This window comes from Exserohilum turcica (assembly GCF_000359705.1).
Source record: "Exserohilum turcica Et28A unplaced genomic scaffold SETTUscaffold_8, whole genome shotgun sequence".
Classification (NCBI taxonomy): Eukaryota; Fungi; Ascomycota; class Dothideomycetes; order Pleosporales; family Pleosporaceae; genus Exserohilum; species Exserohilum turcicum.
The window spans coordinates 665861-682544 of NW_007360299.1; the positions used below are offsets into that span (position 1 = coordinate 665861).

The 16684-nt window shown below is 49.9% G+C and overlaps 7 protein-coding genes across 7 annotated transcripts; 2 read left to right on the forward strand and 5 right to left on the reverse strand.

Moving 5' to 3' along the window:
• Positions 1–1314: 1314 nt before the first annotated feature.
• SETTUDRAFT_99205 (uncharacterized protein) lies at positions 1315–3175 on the reverse strand (the record flags this gene model as incomplete). Its single annotated transcript, XM_008032667.1, has 3 exons — positions 1315–1787; positions 2055–2159; positions 2224–3175. 3 exons carry the CDS (start codon positions 3173–3175, stop codon positions 1315–1317), a joined length of 1530 nt encoding a protein of 509 aa, XP_008030858.1.
• A 1740-nt stretch (positions 3176–4915) lies between these two features.
• On the reverse strand, positions 4916–6189 carry SETTUDRAFT_157308 (uncharacterized protein; the record flags this gene model as incomplete). The annotated part of the gene is made up of 7 exons (XM_008032668.1): positions 4916–4963; positions 5033–5172; positions 5229–5359; positions 5437–5509; positions 5584–5765; positions 5847–6098; positions 6155–6189. The coding sequence occupies 7 exons, from the start codon at positions 6187–6189 to the stop codon at positions 4916–4918; spliced, it is 861 nt and encodes a 286-aa protein (XP_008030859.1).
• Positions 6190–6693: 504 nt separating this feature from the next.
• Positions 6694–9748, reverse strand: SETTUDRAFT_165870 (uncharacterized protein). Its single transcript, XM_008032669.1, has 3 exons — positions 9183–9748; positions 8992–9128; positions 6694–8944 (listed from the first exon to the last, which is right to left on the reverse strand). Exons 1-3 carry the CDS (start codon positions 9701–9703, stop codon positions 6807–6809), a joined length of 2796 nt encoding a protein of 931 aa, XP_008030860.1. The 5' UTR covers positions 9704–9748; the 3' UTR covers positions 6694–6806.
• A 497-nt stretch (positions 9749–10245) lies between these two features.
• SETTUDRAFT_165871 (uncharacterized protein) lies at positions 10246–11319 on the forward strand. Its single transcript, XM_008032670.1, has 2 exons — positions 10246–10268; positions 10493–11319. Exon 2 carries the CDS (start codon positions 10613–10615, stop codon positions 11147–11149), a length of 537 nt encoding a protein of 178 aa, XP_008030861.1. The 5' UTR covers positions 10246–10268; positions 10493–10612; the 3' UTR covers positions 11150–11319.
• A 597-nt stretch (positions 11320–11916) lies between these two features.
• On the reverse strand, positions 11917–12586 carry SETTUDRAFT_165872 (uncharacterized protein). The gene has a single exon (XM_008032671.1). The coding sequence runs from the start codon at positions 12564–12566 to the stop codon at positions 12027–12029; it is 540 nt and encodes a 179-aa protein (XP_008030862.1). The 5' UTR covers positions 12567–12586; the 3' UTR covers positions 11917–12026.
• A 1363-nt stretch (positions 12587–13949) lies between these two features.
• Positions 13950–14794, forward strand: SETTUDRAFT_23774 (uncharacterized protein; the record flags this gene model as incomplete). Its single annotated transcript, XM_008032414.1, has 4 exons — positions 13950–14190; positions 14240–14385; positions 14437–14558; positions 14614–14794. 4 exons carry the CDS (start codon positions 13950–13952, stop codon positions 14792–14794), a joined length of 690 nt encoding a protein of 229 aa, XP_008030605.1.
• A 152-nt stretch (positions 14795–14946) lies between these two features.
• On the reverse strand, positions 14947–16639 carry SETTUDRAFT_165873 (uncharacterized protein). Its single transcript, XM_008032672.1, has 3 exons — positions 15803–16639; positions 15519–15747; positions 14947–15451 (listed from the first exon to the last, which is right to left on the reverse strand). The coding sequence occupies exons 1-3, from the start codon at positions 16617–16619 to the stop codon at positions 15166–15168; spliced, it is 1332 nt and encodes a 443-aa protein (XP_008030863.1). The 5' UTR covers positions 16620–16639; the 3' UTR covers positions 14947–15165.
• Positions 16640–16684: the final 45 nt, after the last annotated feature.

Here is a 16684-nt window from a genome sequence, read left to right on the forward strand (position 1 = left end):
AGAGTAGGTCTTGTACGACGTTCTGAACCTGTAACTACCTTCATTGAACCAATTACACCCATCTGAAAGCCAGTTTCGTCAAAGTTGTGGATGTCGTCTAAATCAACCCCATACTTCTCAATTGTCTCTCGTACGAGGTTAAACCACGCGTTAATAATCTCTGGGTCCTCTTGCTGAACTCTCTGACGATCCTTTGCTTGATTGAAGGCTGTTCTAAGCTCGTCCGTACGCGATACGAACCGCTCTGGCCAGTTCTTGCCTAAAGGCTGGCCATCTCGTACGCGTAGTAGTTTTTCTGCCATATCTGCTACTTCACATAGACGGGGGGCAAATCCTCGCGAGTCTAGGTCAAGAATGTATCGTACGATAGTTTGCTCTTCAGATTTAGTTAGCTTCTGGCAATTTGGCTGCGTCGTAGGTCGAAAGGTGATTCCTTGAAGCCGCCGAGAGATCTGCTGATGATGGACGTTATAGGCTGCTGCAGCGCGTCGAATGCTCTTAAACTGGCCTGTACGATAGGCCTGAACTGCTAGAGTAAGCCTACCCTCTTGCTGAGTAAATATCACGTTCTGTTGTTGAGGCATTGTCTTTCGTACGTGAAGTTCGCGATGCCAAGAAAAAGTGGCACTCTCGGTGGGGTGGCACTCTCGGTGGTGGAATACGTTATAGCTAATAAGGTGCTTTAATATAGTTAAGCTTAAAGTTACTAAGTAAATAGTACTACCAGTAAGTATTATAAAAACTTATAAAAATAGTTAACTAGTTATTACTTTAAATTATAGCACTATAATATTTTATTAGTGTAAGTAAAGTATTATATAAAAGGTTTTAAGTTACATAGAAGCTTTCAAATAACCATTTATAATAAAAAGTACGTACTTTTACTTTATAAGGAGTTGAAAATTCTAGCTATAGTATAGATAAATATTAGCTTAGTCTAAAATGTCTATACGTAGCATTGTCTTCTAGCGTATAAATAGAAAATAATAGCTTTACCCCCTCCTTTATAGCTATAATAAGGTCTATATAGCTATTTTAAGTTAGAAATAAGTTATAGGACGTTTTAAGGTTTCTTTTTATGTAGGTTTTAGGCTGTGCAGGCTAGTAGGTGGTGAGTTCGTTTCGTTCTTTTATTAATCTAGATAAGCTGCTTTGAATATAGCCCCTCGTGGCCAGTATACGAGTGCAACGCTAAGAGCACATGTTACGTACAGTACAACATGGTTACACCGGGGCAATAAGAAAAAAACGAGAAATAGGAGTTGAGTGTGGTCATACTCGAGGCAGTACTTGATCGAAAAGGAAAGTGTAGCATTATTTCGGCCGTCGGTGCGCATAGTAAGCAGTGGTATCAACACCCTGTTGCACACCGGCCAGAAAAGCCGATGCGACGTTCTCGACGCCGTGCCTTTCTGACTTGAGCGTTGCGGCGAACGCATGGGCGACTCTGCTCGGAATAGGAGTCGCTGCGTCGCCTACACTAAGCTGCAACGAGTCGACGAGCGCGGCGATCATCCCTTGGATATGCTCGAGACGGGCATTTGGGCGATGTACGCCGAATGCGCGGGCGATGACTGCCATGGCCCTCGCAGCGACAATGTCATTGATGCTTTTGCACCGTTGCTGCATACGCGCGGCCACGTGACGCGTACGAAGGCCGCGTTCAATGTCAGCCAGACTGAGCAGCTCAGCGCAGGCGTCGTCGGCTTCGCACACCTCGTGCAGATGCGACAGGGGGAAATGCCACAGAATGGCTTCTGCGGGTACCGCGCACCACACCATACGCTCTGGGCCACACTGGTTACTTTAGGGTTTCCAAAGTGTAATATCAGGCTGCGCAATATAGCGTTATTGTACTTACCCGCGTGCCCTTTGTACCGCGCCCACCAGGCTAGGCCCTCGCTTTTCAGCATGCGTAAGACGGCGGCGGCGGGCAGCGTTTTGTGTCGTGTCGTAAGCGTCGGGTGGTCGAGCGCCACTTAGTCGTACATATGTAGTCAGCTCTATAAATTCAAGGTTCAACCCTATGTAGTTCAGAAATAAGGTTGACGTACCGACTGCTATCCGTGGATCATGCATTGTACTCGCCTTGACTAGAACCTGGAGGAGACTTGTCGACAGGGATACAAAGGTTGATGCACCGCCTGTTAGTGACAGGTCTGCCGGCAGTCAGTATATGTGAATGTAGTAGCATAGCTTACTTTTTTTTTCTAAACAACTTACGTAGATTTGTAAATATCATTAATGCCTGGCGTCCTTGGCCGTCTGGCGAGAAGGGAGGAGGGTACTCGTTCCGCCAGATAGTGAAAGCCTGACTGACGAATCCAGACTCTTCGGTGAATGCCGTCCGACTATTCGCGTCCCAAACACGAAATGCAATGTTTCGAACTGCAGGCGGCGTTCTGGTACCCGGAGTTATGGGTGCCAATGGAGAGCTTGAAGGAGAGTCCTCTACGTCGGACCAAGTCTCTTTGTCCATCTGATCCGGGTGCATAGATATATCTATCCGTCCGAGACGATATGGTATACTAGCGGGTTGTCGGCATGCTGGTAATTCAACAAGCTGACTCATCCGAGCAATGCGAGCCTTTTCTTTCTCCTGCTGTGTGGCTTTGCGCACGAGCGCCCTATATGTGCGCCGCGTCCTTGGTGACTTTGCGTATCGCGCTGTCCCAGAAGTAAAATGAACCTCTGTCTCTCGTCGCGGTAAATTGATGCCAGGCTCTGCTGCAGTGTCTTCGATGATACCACGAATCTCGTCGTATCTACCTTCGGGATCGTCAAACGGAACTGACATTACACGTGCGAACTCGGGAAATGCGCGCCCGCCATATAGTAGGATGTGGCTCTCGAACTGATAACGTACAACCGAGAGCCGAAGAGAGAGGCCAGTGACTGCGTTGAATACCTTTGGAATCGTCGAGGGGTCGGCATTGTTGTACCATCTGTACAACACAGTCAAAAGTTCTCTCTCATCCTCGTCCCAGAGATGTGAAGGATCTCGTTCAATTCTTCGCAGTGCTGCCAGAGACTCCAGGTTGCTGAGATCCTGTGTCAGTGGTATTGTAGAACCATTGGCCTCCTTTACATCGAACTTTAGCTTGTGCTGGACTGGCCGAAAATTATTTGCCTTGATTTGGTGATTGGTTTTATTAGGCCTGGGACCACCACCCATGACTTTTGAACCGAGAGAGGGCGGACAAGGCGTCAACTGGGAACCGATGCGACTTGACTCATTACTTGATGTACTTGCTCGACTCTGAGAAAGGCAAACGCTATCCTTCTGGGGCGAGTATGCAAATTCTTCTAGCTGCTCGTACAGGTCGCTGTCCAGAGGAGGCTCGACTTGGGTAGAGAACGTATAGGCAGATCGTGGTACAGGTGATGTTTCTGGTGTTAGGCCTTCTTCTTGTGAAATTGAAAGTGTCGAACTTGAGGACCTTTGCTCAGATACAGGTATTATATATGGCGGCTCGAACATTTCTTCAATCGAGGGAAGGACCAGCTCTTGCTCGACATGATCGTGACTGCTAGTCAAAGCTGCCGTTGAGAATTTAGTACCTATTACACATGAAGGAGCAAATTGAAATATCCTACCTTCTAATTCCGATTCTTTCGGAGCGTGCGACTGCGCTTTGAGTGCTTGACTGACCCCAGCGCCTGCCGGCTCCCATATCATCATCCCAGCGTCCACTGTCTTCCATATATGATGCGACATCTTGAAACGGCGAATTCGAAACTTCTTGTAACTCTTGAATCAAACTCAAAGTAAAGACGAGCTGCTGTACTGTGCTGTGTGACCTTGAAGTGGCGAGCGAAACACGAGCGCCTTCGGGCCTACAAACTTCAGTGATAACCCCGACGCGCCGCCGCGCCATGGAAGCGTGTGGAAACCCATCCGACATGTCGTGAGCGCGTAATACGTGTGGTGAAGTGAAGTGAGGCGAGTTGGGATGAGAGATGTTGTTAGCATAGCATTCATGGGCTGTGGCATCCAGCGAGGCGAAGTGTGAAGTAATCATCTTCAGATTACTACGCTTAGAGCACTCCCTTATCAAAGTTTCTTTTTCGTTATGATGTCGGCCTATATCAGAGCGTAATGGACCAGTCTCTCCGAAAGACGCGTAGGGCCATGTACTACAACTTTGCAGACTATGGTCATCTGCTAGTGTTAGTATATCTCTATCCTGGCAGTATCAACGGTTAGTATATGTACCTGAAACCGACGTGGCCATGTCCATTTCCAGCATCTAAATTGATGGGCCAGACGTGGTGCGCTGTTGCACGTGGGATAGTACTACACGAATTAGCCAATATGCCATGTACTGTTAAGTTCATGAGAAACTTCTTTACAATTCTAGCACATAACTCACCACCAATCTCTGTTTTTTGCTTGATATCATGGTCTCAGAAATGGGCCTTCGGTATTGCCGGGTTGATTGAGAGTGTCGAATTGTAGATATAGAGCTCCATGAAGAGAGAAAGAGATACTTTGAACTGTATTAGTAAAGATATTAGTCTGATGAGGCGGTCAAGCGAAGGAAAGACGCACCAACCAAACAGTGAGAGAGTGATATCGAGGTAAAGATGACATTCGACATTACATATAGCAGAAGACACAAATTTAGAAAGGTAAAATAGGCTGCAAGCCCAGTTTGGCACGGTATAAGGCAGGTGATAGTGCCTAGGTGAATAGAATGCACTTTTATCTCGCCTAAACACAATCCAAGCATAATGTCTGAGGCCCGTCTTAAGCCTGAAGCAATAATTATTCAATAGGATGACTGATATATGCAGGCATCCAGCGGCCACTCTCACCTACTCAAAGAGAAGAAACCGACTTCAAATGCATCAGTGAAGGCATCCCGACCACAGCCATACCACTTTTTCCAATCTCATCACAAAGCCCTAAAACCTATGCCTTGAATTTCCTCAGTCCAAACTTCTTCGCAAAATAGTTGTCCTTCATACAAGTTAGTAAAACGTGATTTTTTAGTTTCCAAAAAGCTACTAAGAATGCAAACCAACTTACCCAAAAGGTACGAGGCATAAGCCACGAAAGCCATCGAACCACGCTAGCCTGATGTCCATGCCACAACCAAGCACTCGTCTTCGGCTTCAGCAAATCGGCCACCACCTTCTTCGCATACACCTCCGTCGGCATAGCCGTACCTAAACCGTAGCGTTAGCTCATATTTTCCAACACATCTCTAACAATCGCTACTCACGCTGCGAGTTCCCCTGACGAAACAGATAATCCTCTTCTATCGGCATGTAGAGCGAGTTGGGCGGAAGCCTCTTCTTGACATCTGAAGTCTTACTTTTTACACCAGCCGTGGCGACTAGTACAACTTGGACTCTGCTCCTGTTAGCTTCTTACATGCCGTATTTTCTCTCTCTTTCCAAACCGAAGTATGGATGGGAATAAAGACATACCCAAACGGCTCCATTTCAATCCTCAGCGCGTCCGTCAAGGCATGCAGTGCCGCCTTGGACGCATTGTAGCATCCTTATCCTCGCACATTAGCCCATCATCCCTATAACAAGAGCGTCAGAAATTGGGGGAATACAACCACTACATACCTCCAAATACATAGGGAATGACGCCCGCCACCGACCCAATATTGGCTACTTTCCCCTTTGCAGCTATGAGCATCGGAGCAAGTTTCTGCGTCAGCAGGACACCGCCAAAGACGTTGATTTCAAACACCTTGCGCATGTTCTCGATTGTGAGATCAAGCACCGGCACGGTGAAGCTTATGCCGCTGTATCTCCAAGTCAGCGAAATGATTCCTCGAACAACTCTGAAAATTGGGAGCGTGTGGAAAACAGAAAGGAGGACGTACGCGTTGTTGATCAGAATATCGAGCTTCCCGTCTACGATGCGCTTACATAGAACGTCGTGCAGCGCTTGGATGCTTTCTGCCGATGTGACTTCATGCTCGATGGCTATGACGCCCTCGCTCAGAAGCGTCTTTTTGGCCTCGTCGGAGCGCACTGTGCCGAAGACTTGGAAGCCTTGACGCAGGAATTCCAGAGCGAGTTCGTGTCCGATGCCTCCTGGGGTGCATCTGTTCAATTTCTCCGTGTCAGCTGTGCTTGTCTTGGAAAAGGTTGTGAGAAGTTGTGCAATGGAAAGTAAGACCCGACATACCCGGTGACCAAGACTGTCCTTTGCCGAGTACTCATCTTGTTGTCACGTTCCTCACTCTCGATACCTCGAGTACTAATGTAGACTATAATTAAGACTTATTCACGTTGTCGAGCCTTGTCGTATCAAAGTCAATTATCCCACCAGCAAAATCTAACTATGTAAAAGATAATATGTATATGATTTCGGAGAGAATTATGTTCGAGAAAGAGGGGTCGATAAAGATTAAAATGACATTACAGCTCAGCCAGTACCGAGTTGCAGTCGTATATGATCGGCATCCGCGTTTCTCATTTCAGTCTTTGTTGTGACTGGGGTGCATCCGAGGAGAGTCGGCGCTCGGAAAACTGGGCGGCCGCCAGGAAAACAGTCGTCGTACGCTGCGTCCGTGCCCGCAGTGCGGGTGAATAGCCATCTTAGCCATGGGCTGCTGCTTAATAATATTGTCAAGTCAGCCTGATTGAGATATTCTTCAAGTCAAACATGACTAGATTTAAGGGGAGAAAAAGATTCCAAACGAAGATTGTAAAAGTGGGGTACTAGTTCACAGACAATGGTGGATCAAACATACAAACAGTTTGGAATGCAAACCCCATGATTAATACAAAACAATTATATGACATGAGCCGCGAGTAAGCCCAGGTATATCAATTGATTACACCCTCTGTTCTTTCCGCTCGCCTATCATTACCTCACTTCGCCTTTCCTGCCTCACAGGGCTCCCCTCCAGACTTCGCTCTGCAACTGGGGCTTCGACAATAAGCATTCCCTCGCCCAGTATGTCATCCTTCGCTGGATTTGAAGTCTGACTTTGCTGCCGGCCATGCCCACCCAAAGTCATACTTTGATTTCTCTGTCTCCTCTTTGGCAAAGGCGGTGGCGGCGTCGTTAACTCGCTAGCCGCAGAATTGGTCCTACGCCTCATGTCGCGGAACATTTCCTCGCCGTCTTCTGCGGCCGGCCGAGCATCTTGACCAGGAAAATGAGCTGCAGGAAGAAGCGAAGCTGTTCCCACCAAAGGTTGAGGGCTACCCAAATCTTCATGTGACTGTTTGGATGAGAGTGAAGGAGAAGTAGCAACAGGTTTCCGTTTTGCGAGGTTTGCAAAGGTTGAGGCTGCTGCGGGAATGGCCCAAGTCTGTCTCTTGTCATTCTTGGGCAAAGGCAGAGGAGTTCCCGGGGGTGGAAGCGGCTGACCCCTACCCATAGGCTCAGTATATGTTTTGGTGATAGGAGACTGGAGCTGGAGCTGTGGTCTGGAGTCTTGTGCTGCATCCCCAGGCAGATTTAGGCCTTCGGATGTCGGCGGCCTATTGTTGGCAGTAGCTTTGTTATTTTGTTTCGTAGCTAGCCAATTTCTCGCAGCTGCCGTGGCCGAATTGAGAGACTGATTAAGCGTCTGTCTTCTTGTCTGCATATTACTTGCTCCTGCAGCGGCTGCAGCTGCAGCTGCGGCTGCTATTTCTTGCTCGGATAAATCTTTTGACTTGGTCCGTGTGTGCGTGTGGTCCACAGTTGGAGTTGGTGCGGATGCTGTACTCTCGGCAGATATCGAAGGCATGGACAGATCTTCTGAAGAACTTGCCGAAGACTCTGTTCTCTGACGTGTGGTGCTCAATCGTTTGGGCGAGCGTGCGGGTGGGGCAATAGGAAGAGATCGAACACTTGTCGGCGTTGATGCAGGTTGGTGTGCTATCTCAGCGGAAGCATTCGCTGAATCAACCTTCACCTGAGCTGATGAGGAGGATGATCTCATGGGACGTGGCCTTACGGAGGACGTGGACGACCTGTGGTCTGCAGAGGAAGATACGCCAGTCGCGACCTCCTCCGACTCCACACTAGAAGCAATGGAAAAGTGTGCGCTGACCGAGTCGCTTTTCTCATCCAGTTTTTCTGTCTCAGGAACGATATGCTCCAACATGGCCTCTGGATCTTCTTCATCCTCTTTGGTGGTCTCTTCCCAGATGCCTCCTCTTATGACTTGTGCTATTGTGTCTGTAAAGGGCATGTCGTCCCAGTTGGGGAGCACCAAAGTCTCGTTGACGACTTCCCTTATACGGTTTTCAATTGCCCTTAGGACGACACCGTAGGTAATCTGCCGTGAACTGACGATTGGCTCGAGCGAAAACTCCATCTTGGGTGGCGTCTCAAATGTCATCCAGAGCCTGTTACTTGGCGGCGGCTTCACACGGATGAGAATGTGTCCGTCGAGCCTCTTCAACACGGTAGCTAAAATGAGTGTCACCTCGCGGGCCTTGAAGCGTGTACCTAGATCTATGCGCACAGTTGCCGAGACCTCAATACGAAAGTTGCCTTTGTAGCTAACATCAGCTTCTACGATGAGATCGCCATCCACGGTCAGCTCTTTGAGTTTGGGGTTTGTGATGAATGGCGGTAAAGTGCCCATGTCAACCTTGCGCAACTGCACGCTGCTGATGATTGCAGGCTTTGGGACGCGAGCAATCTTCTTGTTGATCTTGGCCGCGATAAAGTCCTTGATCTGTGTGGTCTTGTACAAGGCCAGAAACACTCTCCCAATCAGGGCGTTGATCCAACGAGTGTGTAGATTCTCTTCCGAGGCATGCAGCTGTTGGACGAGCTTGACAAGATCAGACGTGTCGAACTTGAGCGGAACGGTCGGCGAGTTGGAGTCGGAGGGGTCTTTCTGGTTTTCTTGTGCGTGTAGCATGGCGTGATAAAAGTCTTCCTTCTCAGAGCAGTTGTCAGAGAATAAGTAGAACCCTTTCGGAGTGGCAGTGCTGTCGTCATCCAGCTGCTGGATCAGTCGAATGCCTAGCTGTGTAAGCGTTGGAATGCAAAACGTGGCTTGAGAGACGTACAGTTTCTCTTGATCCACAGCTCGCCCTCAGGTATGCGCTCTCCACCTCCAAATACGTCCACCTGGTAATGAGCTAATGATATGACATGACGCACTTCGAGCTGGTCTTCGTTGTCGTAGAGCATGAGGTGGCCGAGGCTGGTATTCTGTCAGCTCTTGATCCTTTGGTGCTGCCCTGCGCAGCCAACATACCGCAAGACGACGTAGAAGACGTTCCGCGCCTTCTTGTTCTTATTATTCGACGCATCTATCGTCGGACTGGTGGTTTTGTTCCGATCGAAGATACTCCTGTACATGGACTGGTACACGCTGGGGCTCTCCACCGCCACGACGTTGCCTGCAGGAGTAGTCCGGTCCGGAGGCTTGCCATTGACGCCGCCTGGCACATACTCTCGACATACAGCGAAGTATCCTGCGCAGACATCCGGTTCGTGTGCCCTTCCCTTCAGCTTCTCCAGTATCTCATCGTCTATCGCTGGTCCCTGCCGTGCATCGCCGTCGCTCTTTCCAGCCAAGGATGTATTCGACCTGCGGCGGGGGTTCAGAGCTTCTCCATCTTCTCGAAGAGTCTCGCGCGGGCTGTCCGGGTCAACCGGTGCCGTACACCAGAACCATGCAACTGCAATAAGCGCAGGCAAGAGCGTCAGCCCTCCAATGATGTAGCCCCAAACAAAGATCTTGAACGCAGTTCCATAGTCCCAGTCCCCGCCCATGTTGCGTTACGTGTTATGCTGGCTTGCAGACCATCCCTCGCCATGCAACGGGTGCGGCGCGAAGGTCAGGGTTGTGTTCGGAGAGGCAATGTGTGCTGGTGCATGTGTTGGGAGGGAGAGTCCAGGTGTTGTTTATTCGGATAAATCGGCGCGTGCAGACAGGTCCAGTAACGAGTGACGTTTGTGAAACGAAAGCAGCCGGTGCTGGGTTGGTCGAAGATGGCCAGGGAAGCGGCACAAAAGCAAAGTAGCTGAGCCCCTGGGCAGGAATGGGCACAGTCGTGAGCTGAAGCACTAGTGAGAGCAGTCATCTGACGCGAGGCTGGCCGTTGGAGCTGCGCTATGGTACATGTATGGACGGGGCGACGTCGGAGGCCGGAGTTGCTCGCCTCCACATGTGATGATGCCCGTCGCTGATCGGCGCTAAGGGGCCCCTCCCGCCTCGCTATGACGGCATCTTGGGCCTTCCGCCCGTCGCATTTCCCATACCAACGCGTGCCTTGGGCGTACATTCACCGACTGCGACACCCTCGAAACCCCCGGCGCGCAACAAGGGCCCTCGCTGGTAAGTGCCCACTCTCTCTGTTGCGGCATGGCGAAACAGTCAGCGATGGCGGGGTTGGCCGAACTATACCCTGCGGGTAGAAGAGCACATACCCTTATTGTTACAAAGTAATATTATACTTGCAGAGCCGCCCCCGAAACCATAAAGTATAAATCCAACGCCTTCAGCCATACCGTGGCCTCTTTCCAGACAATGGATCACATGCACTAACGTAGCCTGCCCAGAATGCACAGTCTTGGTTGGCCTCGGCAGGCACATCAATACCCACTAGGCCGACACGGAAGTTTCTTCTCGAGACAGCGGATTCTATTTTGAAACTTAATAACCCGATACCGTGGGCTGACATGTCAACAACCGAGCCCCAGTCGTACACTCCGGACATACCCGCGGAGCCGGTGACGAGAGCCACCGAGAACATCCATGTGGAACTCACTCCCCACGACTTGGACTCGCTCTCGGCCACGCGCTTTGTCCGGTCGCCGTCTGCAGGCGCAACTGTCCTCTTCATAGGCACGACGCGCGACTCCTTCAATGACCAGCCCGTGTCGTCCCTAGCATACACATCGTACGCGCCCCTCGCCCTCTCGACTCTCTTCAAGATCGCGACCTCTATACTTGCCAAGCACTCGTGCACAAAGATTGCCATCATTCACAAGTTGGGTGAGTGCCCAATTGGCGAAGAGAGTATTGTCATTGCTGTGTCAGCGCCGCACAGACAGGCGGCGTGGAGGGCAGGCGAAGAAGCGCTCGAAGAGACAAAGGATAGGGCGGAAATATGGAAATTAGAGAGATTTGAAGGAGGCGAGGGGGTTTGGAGAGCGAACCGGGACGGGCAAAAGGGGGTGAAAGTTGAAGAGGGTGATCGAGGAGCAGCTCCGTAGACATGTCAGGCTGTGTAATATGTTCCGTGCACACAATTACGAACGAGGCCCAGCAATTGCAGTCAGTGGTGCAGCGTACTGCTTAGGTTGCCAGCACTTGTCTCAGTGTGCCAATGTGGGAGCGATGCGCATCAACACCGTTCCCATTGTCATGCTGATGACATGGCCATCTAATAAACACGTAGGTTTACCACTCAGAGACGACTGTGACTATGCCACTCGATTACTTGCAGATGCATGCAGTGGTGCTGCGATACCAAATTCCTCATGTGCTTCACGTGGTGAATCATTCCAGTACTGAATGCACTTGAGGTTGTACTTGAAGCCGAAGCCGACTGCGATCAGGCGATCTAGCTTCTCCCGTCCTACTGCAGTGTCCCATGAAGACCCGTATCAGCCGAAACATGGTCGAATGAGACGACTGAGAGCCTCCAAGTGGTACTGCATTCGTTGCTCAAGGCCATTTTCAGCTCGTGTCGTGTAAGGGGTCTGGTAACCTGGTAATGATGCGTTCTGAGATATATGCAAAGGGCAGAAAAGAGAAAATTGTCGTCATCTAATATTTCGTGCCGCTCACGAGACAGTTAGCAATGTATGGGTCCACAAGTAACGGTGGCTTCCTGCATATAATGCATTAGCATCAAGTGGCTCATAGTACTCACGACTTGTCGACGGTGCCAAGGAACCTTGACTCAGTGCTAAGCTGGCCTTGCATCATCATCATATCCAACTGCAGCAGCTTGAAATTGAATTGCTTTGCCGTGGATGGCTTCCACAATGCCCCAATGGTACTACTGAGAAGTAGCTACCAGAGAAGGACTCCGCTTTCTGTTGTATACACTATTCCTACAGTCGTACTCGTACACGTAATTCGTCGTTATTGGCTTTTCTCAGACCCATCTTTCACATCCTCCTCTATTATCCGCATTTGCCCAGATGCTGCTATCATCTCGCTGATGGTATTCGGTATCTTGTCTTCGGACTCGTATATTCGGTCGTAGTTTAGGCGGCTTCTGAGTACCGCGCGAGCCTCCTTCAAGTTTGCAATGTCGAACGTCCACATGGCTCCACCTAGCGCCATGATCCCAACGCTGACACAGTTCATTGTAGCCAGGTTTAGAGCCTGACAAGCATCCGAGAAGGGACTAAAGTATTCGTGAGGGTTCGTATTCGCGTCGTAAAACTTTGGCTTGATCCGTAGCTGCCGACGCCATATAGCCTTTCGTGTTATTGCTGTCGACGCCAATAGGCAAGCACTTCCGAGGAAATATATTGAAAGTTGCCGTAACGAACGTGGCGAGGTAATAGGTGTGCCTGTGTATGCATTCTCGGCTGGAGGCTGTGGCGGAGGGTTGACCGGTGCGGCTGTTGGTCTGCTCATCATTCGTAGAACCGGAACTTTCTGAATGACTTCCATGAAATCTAGGCAGCGCTGCGAGTAGGGCGGGGTGGTATGTCGGGTAACTATAGTTCTAGTGCCGCATTCCGGATGCGCTGCGGACCCCCGAACCGGTTTGTAGTAAGAAAGATGCGTGCTTAGCTCCCGTTGACCGTGTCACAAGTGATTCGTTATGAGTCGAAATAGCGGTGCAATATGACGTTTAACACGAACGTGGGGCTTCAGAGGCAATGGCACGGAGAGTGTGTGGAGGGAGGGCATCACAAAAAAGTTGTGATGGAACCGCGGCTGGTGGACCCTTGGTCTGTGCGCTCCCAAGCCCAAGCCCCCCGCAAGACGTCAGTCTGCCCCCACCCTCGTCCCACGCCTGCAACCCTCCAATATATCCTTACCTACCAACTGCGTAATCAGTTTCTGGAACATTATAACGTGGTTTCTTCCTGGGTAAAACCAGCCAAGTCTTCAATCACCAGATGCTGGCTTCAACTATTCCCACTCCCTATGCAGAGAGTGCCTAGGCTTGACGCACATGGAGCTGCAGTCAGCGAAGATCATTTTCAGGAACACCCGGAAGATCAACTCCTAGCTCCCGGTGAACCTGCCTAGCTTACATCAACTCTTCGGTTGTCTCACAGGAATCCTCCCGGATCATGCAAAGTACCCCATTGGCTGAGTAGTCAGCTTGAGCACGACAGCCTGCAGGACGAATAACACGCGTTGCATTCGACTTGCGTATTGGCGAGACTGTCCCATGTGAGACGACCTGACTTGCTTTTCAACGCTCTGTCGTACGCGTAAATCACATGATGGCTGTAAACGTCGTCAACACGAGCAAGCCTTTTTCAACATCGAAAGAGGACAATGACATATTGATACAGACTCAGTGGAAACGAATTGACTTCTCGGCTTTCTATACTCGAATACTGATAAGGGTATCACTAGGAAAACGAAAGCAGTTCCTCATATGCTTACGGCTAAAACATGTTTCTGGTCACTATTACGGGCTGTGCATAATTGCATCGCAGGACAACAAGATCTGACCATACATCATCGGCCTTCCATGTATTCTAGTTCCGCTAGTGTACTGATAACCCAGCACTGCAGGGCCTAAAATTGAAGATTAGCTTGCAGAGCTGTGTACCCGACACAACACGAGAAATGGGCGTTCAATGGTAGCAATATGCAAGCCGATTCTGTCTATGTCTCCCACAAAGAGACCGGGCCAATCTGTGCTATCAGGATATCAGGAGTAGCGGCGACAATTATCCACAGGGACAAGAATGCTCGAACTATAAAACCGTCGTCTTGCTCAGGTTGATCAAGAGCATCCGCACGAAAGAACATCTACTCAACAGACCCACTGTTTAACCATCAATCTTCAATACAAAAATCATACCAAACATGCTCATTCCAACCCTTCTGGTCTCCTCAGCTTTCGCTTCCCTGTCGGCCATTATCCCAGGGTACACTATACCTCCTTCGCTGACATCTGATGGATATTTAATTTCTGTGCCTCCACCACAAGAAACTATCATATCTCCATCGCTAGCAACTATCATATCTCCATCGCTAGCAACTATCATTTCTCCACCGCTAGCAACTACCATTTCTCCACCACTAGCAACTACCATCTGCTCTCCTTGTACGCGCATATCTGGTCTCTCTGATCAACTTGTGCTAACTATTGGTAGCCCTCTGGATTACTTCCATTATTGGCGCAGGAAAGACTACATACAGGTCTACCAAGACGGTAGTCATCCCTGTCACCACTGTCATTGCGAAGCCGTCTATAGCCACTATTCCCATCCCATACACCACCACAAAAAACAGCATCAAGGTATAAGGTTTACAGTCCTATAGTAGCAGATCATATTGCTCACACGGCCAGACCGTCACCGCGCTCAGTACCGCTTACACAACCAAAACCTACCCTGTCGTCACTACCGTCTACAGCACCCGGGTGGAGAGCAACGTCAAGTCTTCCATAAAAGTCGAGACAGTCCCGTTCGTGTATGTTTTACTCTCCACTGCTTGCTTGGCCGACGCTATCGCTAATACTGGATAGTTCAACTGGCACTTCTTACAAGATGAGCGTCGCAACTGCTACAGAGACCGTCATCACCTCCAAGACGACAGCTTCTGTCGTCATAGAGACGGCAAACGTACCCAGTACCTACATTTCTACCGGCATCAAGACGGTCTGCACGACCAACAGCGGTTACGGCAGCGGCTATTACCCCGCTTGAACTATGACACAAGCTGTGTACCTAGTTGTGTGGGACATCGAGACGGGCACGAAATGGGTAATCTGGAGCTGGCAAAGCCAGCTAAAACATTCCTTACATACGTACCAATGCTGCCTTCCTGATCAGGCTTTTCACGCACATACTGCACTTGTCGCTCCTTTAGCTATATTTCACCAGTGTGGAAATGGTGCAATGAGAAAATCAACTATCCTTCCAATATCATTAAGCTCTGTCTAAAAACGTTGTCGGTATCGCAAGCATATGCTGTGCATCAAGATGACATTCCCATACATTTTGTTTTCAAAATGGTCAATCGCAGATTGCAAATCTTCCATCTCGGCCCAAAACTATCCAAATCGCGGTCCATGATTCTAGTATCTTGACCTGTGCATGGGTCGTGCGGGAGCCTGCATCATAGCGAGGCGCGCGGGGTTCATGCCAAAAGTTTCGGCTTCAGATGCCTTTTCCGGTTCCGCAGTCTCGCCATTGGTGTCTGCGTCCTTGCCAGATTTTGCTTCCTTTTTCTGCTTGCGTTCACTCTGCTTCATCTCGAGTTCGGCCTTCTTGACGCGGTCGCGGGCGCGCTCGTCGTGGAGCTTTTCGTTCTTGGCTGCAATCTTGGATTTGCGGGCTTCGCTGTTGCCGCCGCCTCCAGCGCTATTGTAGTTCGTTAGCTTTCTGGGCTGTATACTGGAGTTGATTCAGGAAGGATTTCGTAACGCACCTCAACTCAACGTTGATCTTCCGGCCCTCCTTCTTCTTGGGGTCGGGGAAGACCGAGTGGTGGTACTTCTTTAGGCAAGTCACCATGCGGTCGAATCGGTCAAACTCGATGAAGCACGTGCCCATGAACTTTTCGCTACCCTTGTATGTGCGCAGGCGGATCTCGGTGGGCTTGATCTTTTCAAAGTGCTTCTCGATTTGCTCTTTCGTGGCCGAGTAGGGGAGATTGCCTGGTGGTTGCGTGTTAGCGACAGGTAGATGGTATAAGTAGGCGATACAACGTACCGACAAAGACGATGAAGCGACCCTGGTTGGCCTCAACTGCAGCTTCAGCTTCTTCCGCCTCCTCTGCATTTACTTCCACCGCAGCCTCCTCGTCTTTTGCAGTAGCTTCGCCATTGGTCTCAGCTGCGGGCTGTTCCTCGACGGGAGCTTCTCCGTTGGTCTCCGCCTTTCCAGACTTCTTAGCCTTTTTCTCTTTTTTCTCCTTCTTCTCCTTTTTGTCTTTCTTCTTTTCCTTCTTCTCAGCCTTCGAGTCAGAGTCTACCCCGTTGACTTCCACCGGAGCATCTTCTGCTGTGCCATTTTGCTGCTCAGGCGCATCCTCCATGGGCGTGTCTTCAGTCTCAGCAACATCCTTGCTCTTCTTGGACTTTTTCGACTCCTTGTCTTTCTTAGACTTCTTCTTGTCCTTCTTCGCCGATGCATCAGTCGCATCGGGCATGGGCTCATCGTCGTTGACACTGATGAAGTTCTCAGATTTTTTCATCTCATCGATAAGCTCAGTCTCGGCGGGCGCATCTTCGGAAGCGGCGACGTCTTTGGACTTCTTGGACTTCTTTTCCTTTTTCTCATTCTTCTCCTTCTTTGAATCGTCGACAGAATCGTCGACTGCAGGCGTGTCCACGTTGTCCTTGGACTTTTTCGACTTCTTGTCCTTCTTTTCCTTCTTATCCTTCTTTGCTTCCGCCGCTTCGATCACCGGCGCATCCTGAGTATCTTCGACCTTCTTGGACTTTTTGGACTTTTTCGGCGCATCTTCTGCTACCTCAGCATCGCGCTTGCGCTTCTTCTCGACGCTGTCAACCTTGGACTTGGACATGATGGTTGCGCAAAAATGTTGGAGTGGTGCTGTAGCGTCGCGAAACGAAATTCCGGGCCCTTGAA

What these genes read in the sequence shown, in the direction of transcription:
- SETTUDRAFT_165870 (XM_008032669.1), bottom strand. Translation starts at nt 9,703, where the DNA reads ATGGGCGGGGACTGGGACTATGGAACTGCGTTCAAGATCTTTGTTTGG. An exon ending in GTCTTCTACGTCGTCTTGCG is followed by an intron (nt 9,129 to 9,182) that starts GTATGTTGGCTG and finishes ACAGAATACCAG; the next exon opens with CCTCGGCCACCTCATGCTCT. An exon ending in GCTGTGGATCAAGAGAAACT is followed by an intron (nt 8,945 to 8,991) that starts GTACGTCTCTCA and finishes TTACACAGCTAG; the next exon opens with GCATTCGACTGATCCAGCAG.
- SETTUDRAFT_165871 (XM_008032670.1), top strand. Translation starts at nt 10,613, where the DNA reads ATGTCAACAACCGAGCCCCAGTCGTACACTCCGGACATACCCGCGGAG.
- SETTUDRAFT_165872 (XM_008032671.1), bottom strand. Translation starts at nt 12,566, where the DNA reads ATGGAAGTCATTCAGAAAGTTCCGGTTCTACGAATGATGAGCAGACCA.
- SETTUDRAFT_165873 (XM_008032672.1), bottom strand. Translation starts at nt 16,619, where the DNA reads ATGTCCAAGTCCAAGGTTGACAGCGTCGAGAAGAAGCGCAAGCGCGAT. An exon ending in TCGCTTCATCGTCTTTGTCG is followed by an intron (nt 15,748 to 15,802) that starts GTACGTTGTATC and finishes CGCAACCACCAG; the next exon opens with GCAATCTCCCCTACTCGGCC. An exon ending in AAGATCAACGTTGAGTTGAG is followed by an intron (nt 15,452 to 15,518) that starts GTGCGTTACGAA and finishes GAACTACAATAG; the next exon opens with CGCTGGAGGCGGCGGCAACA.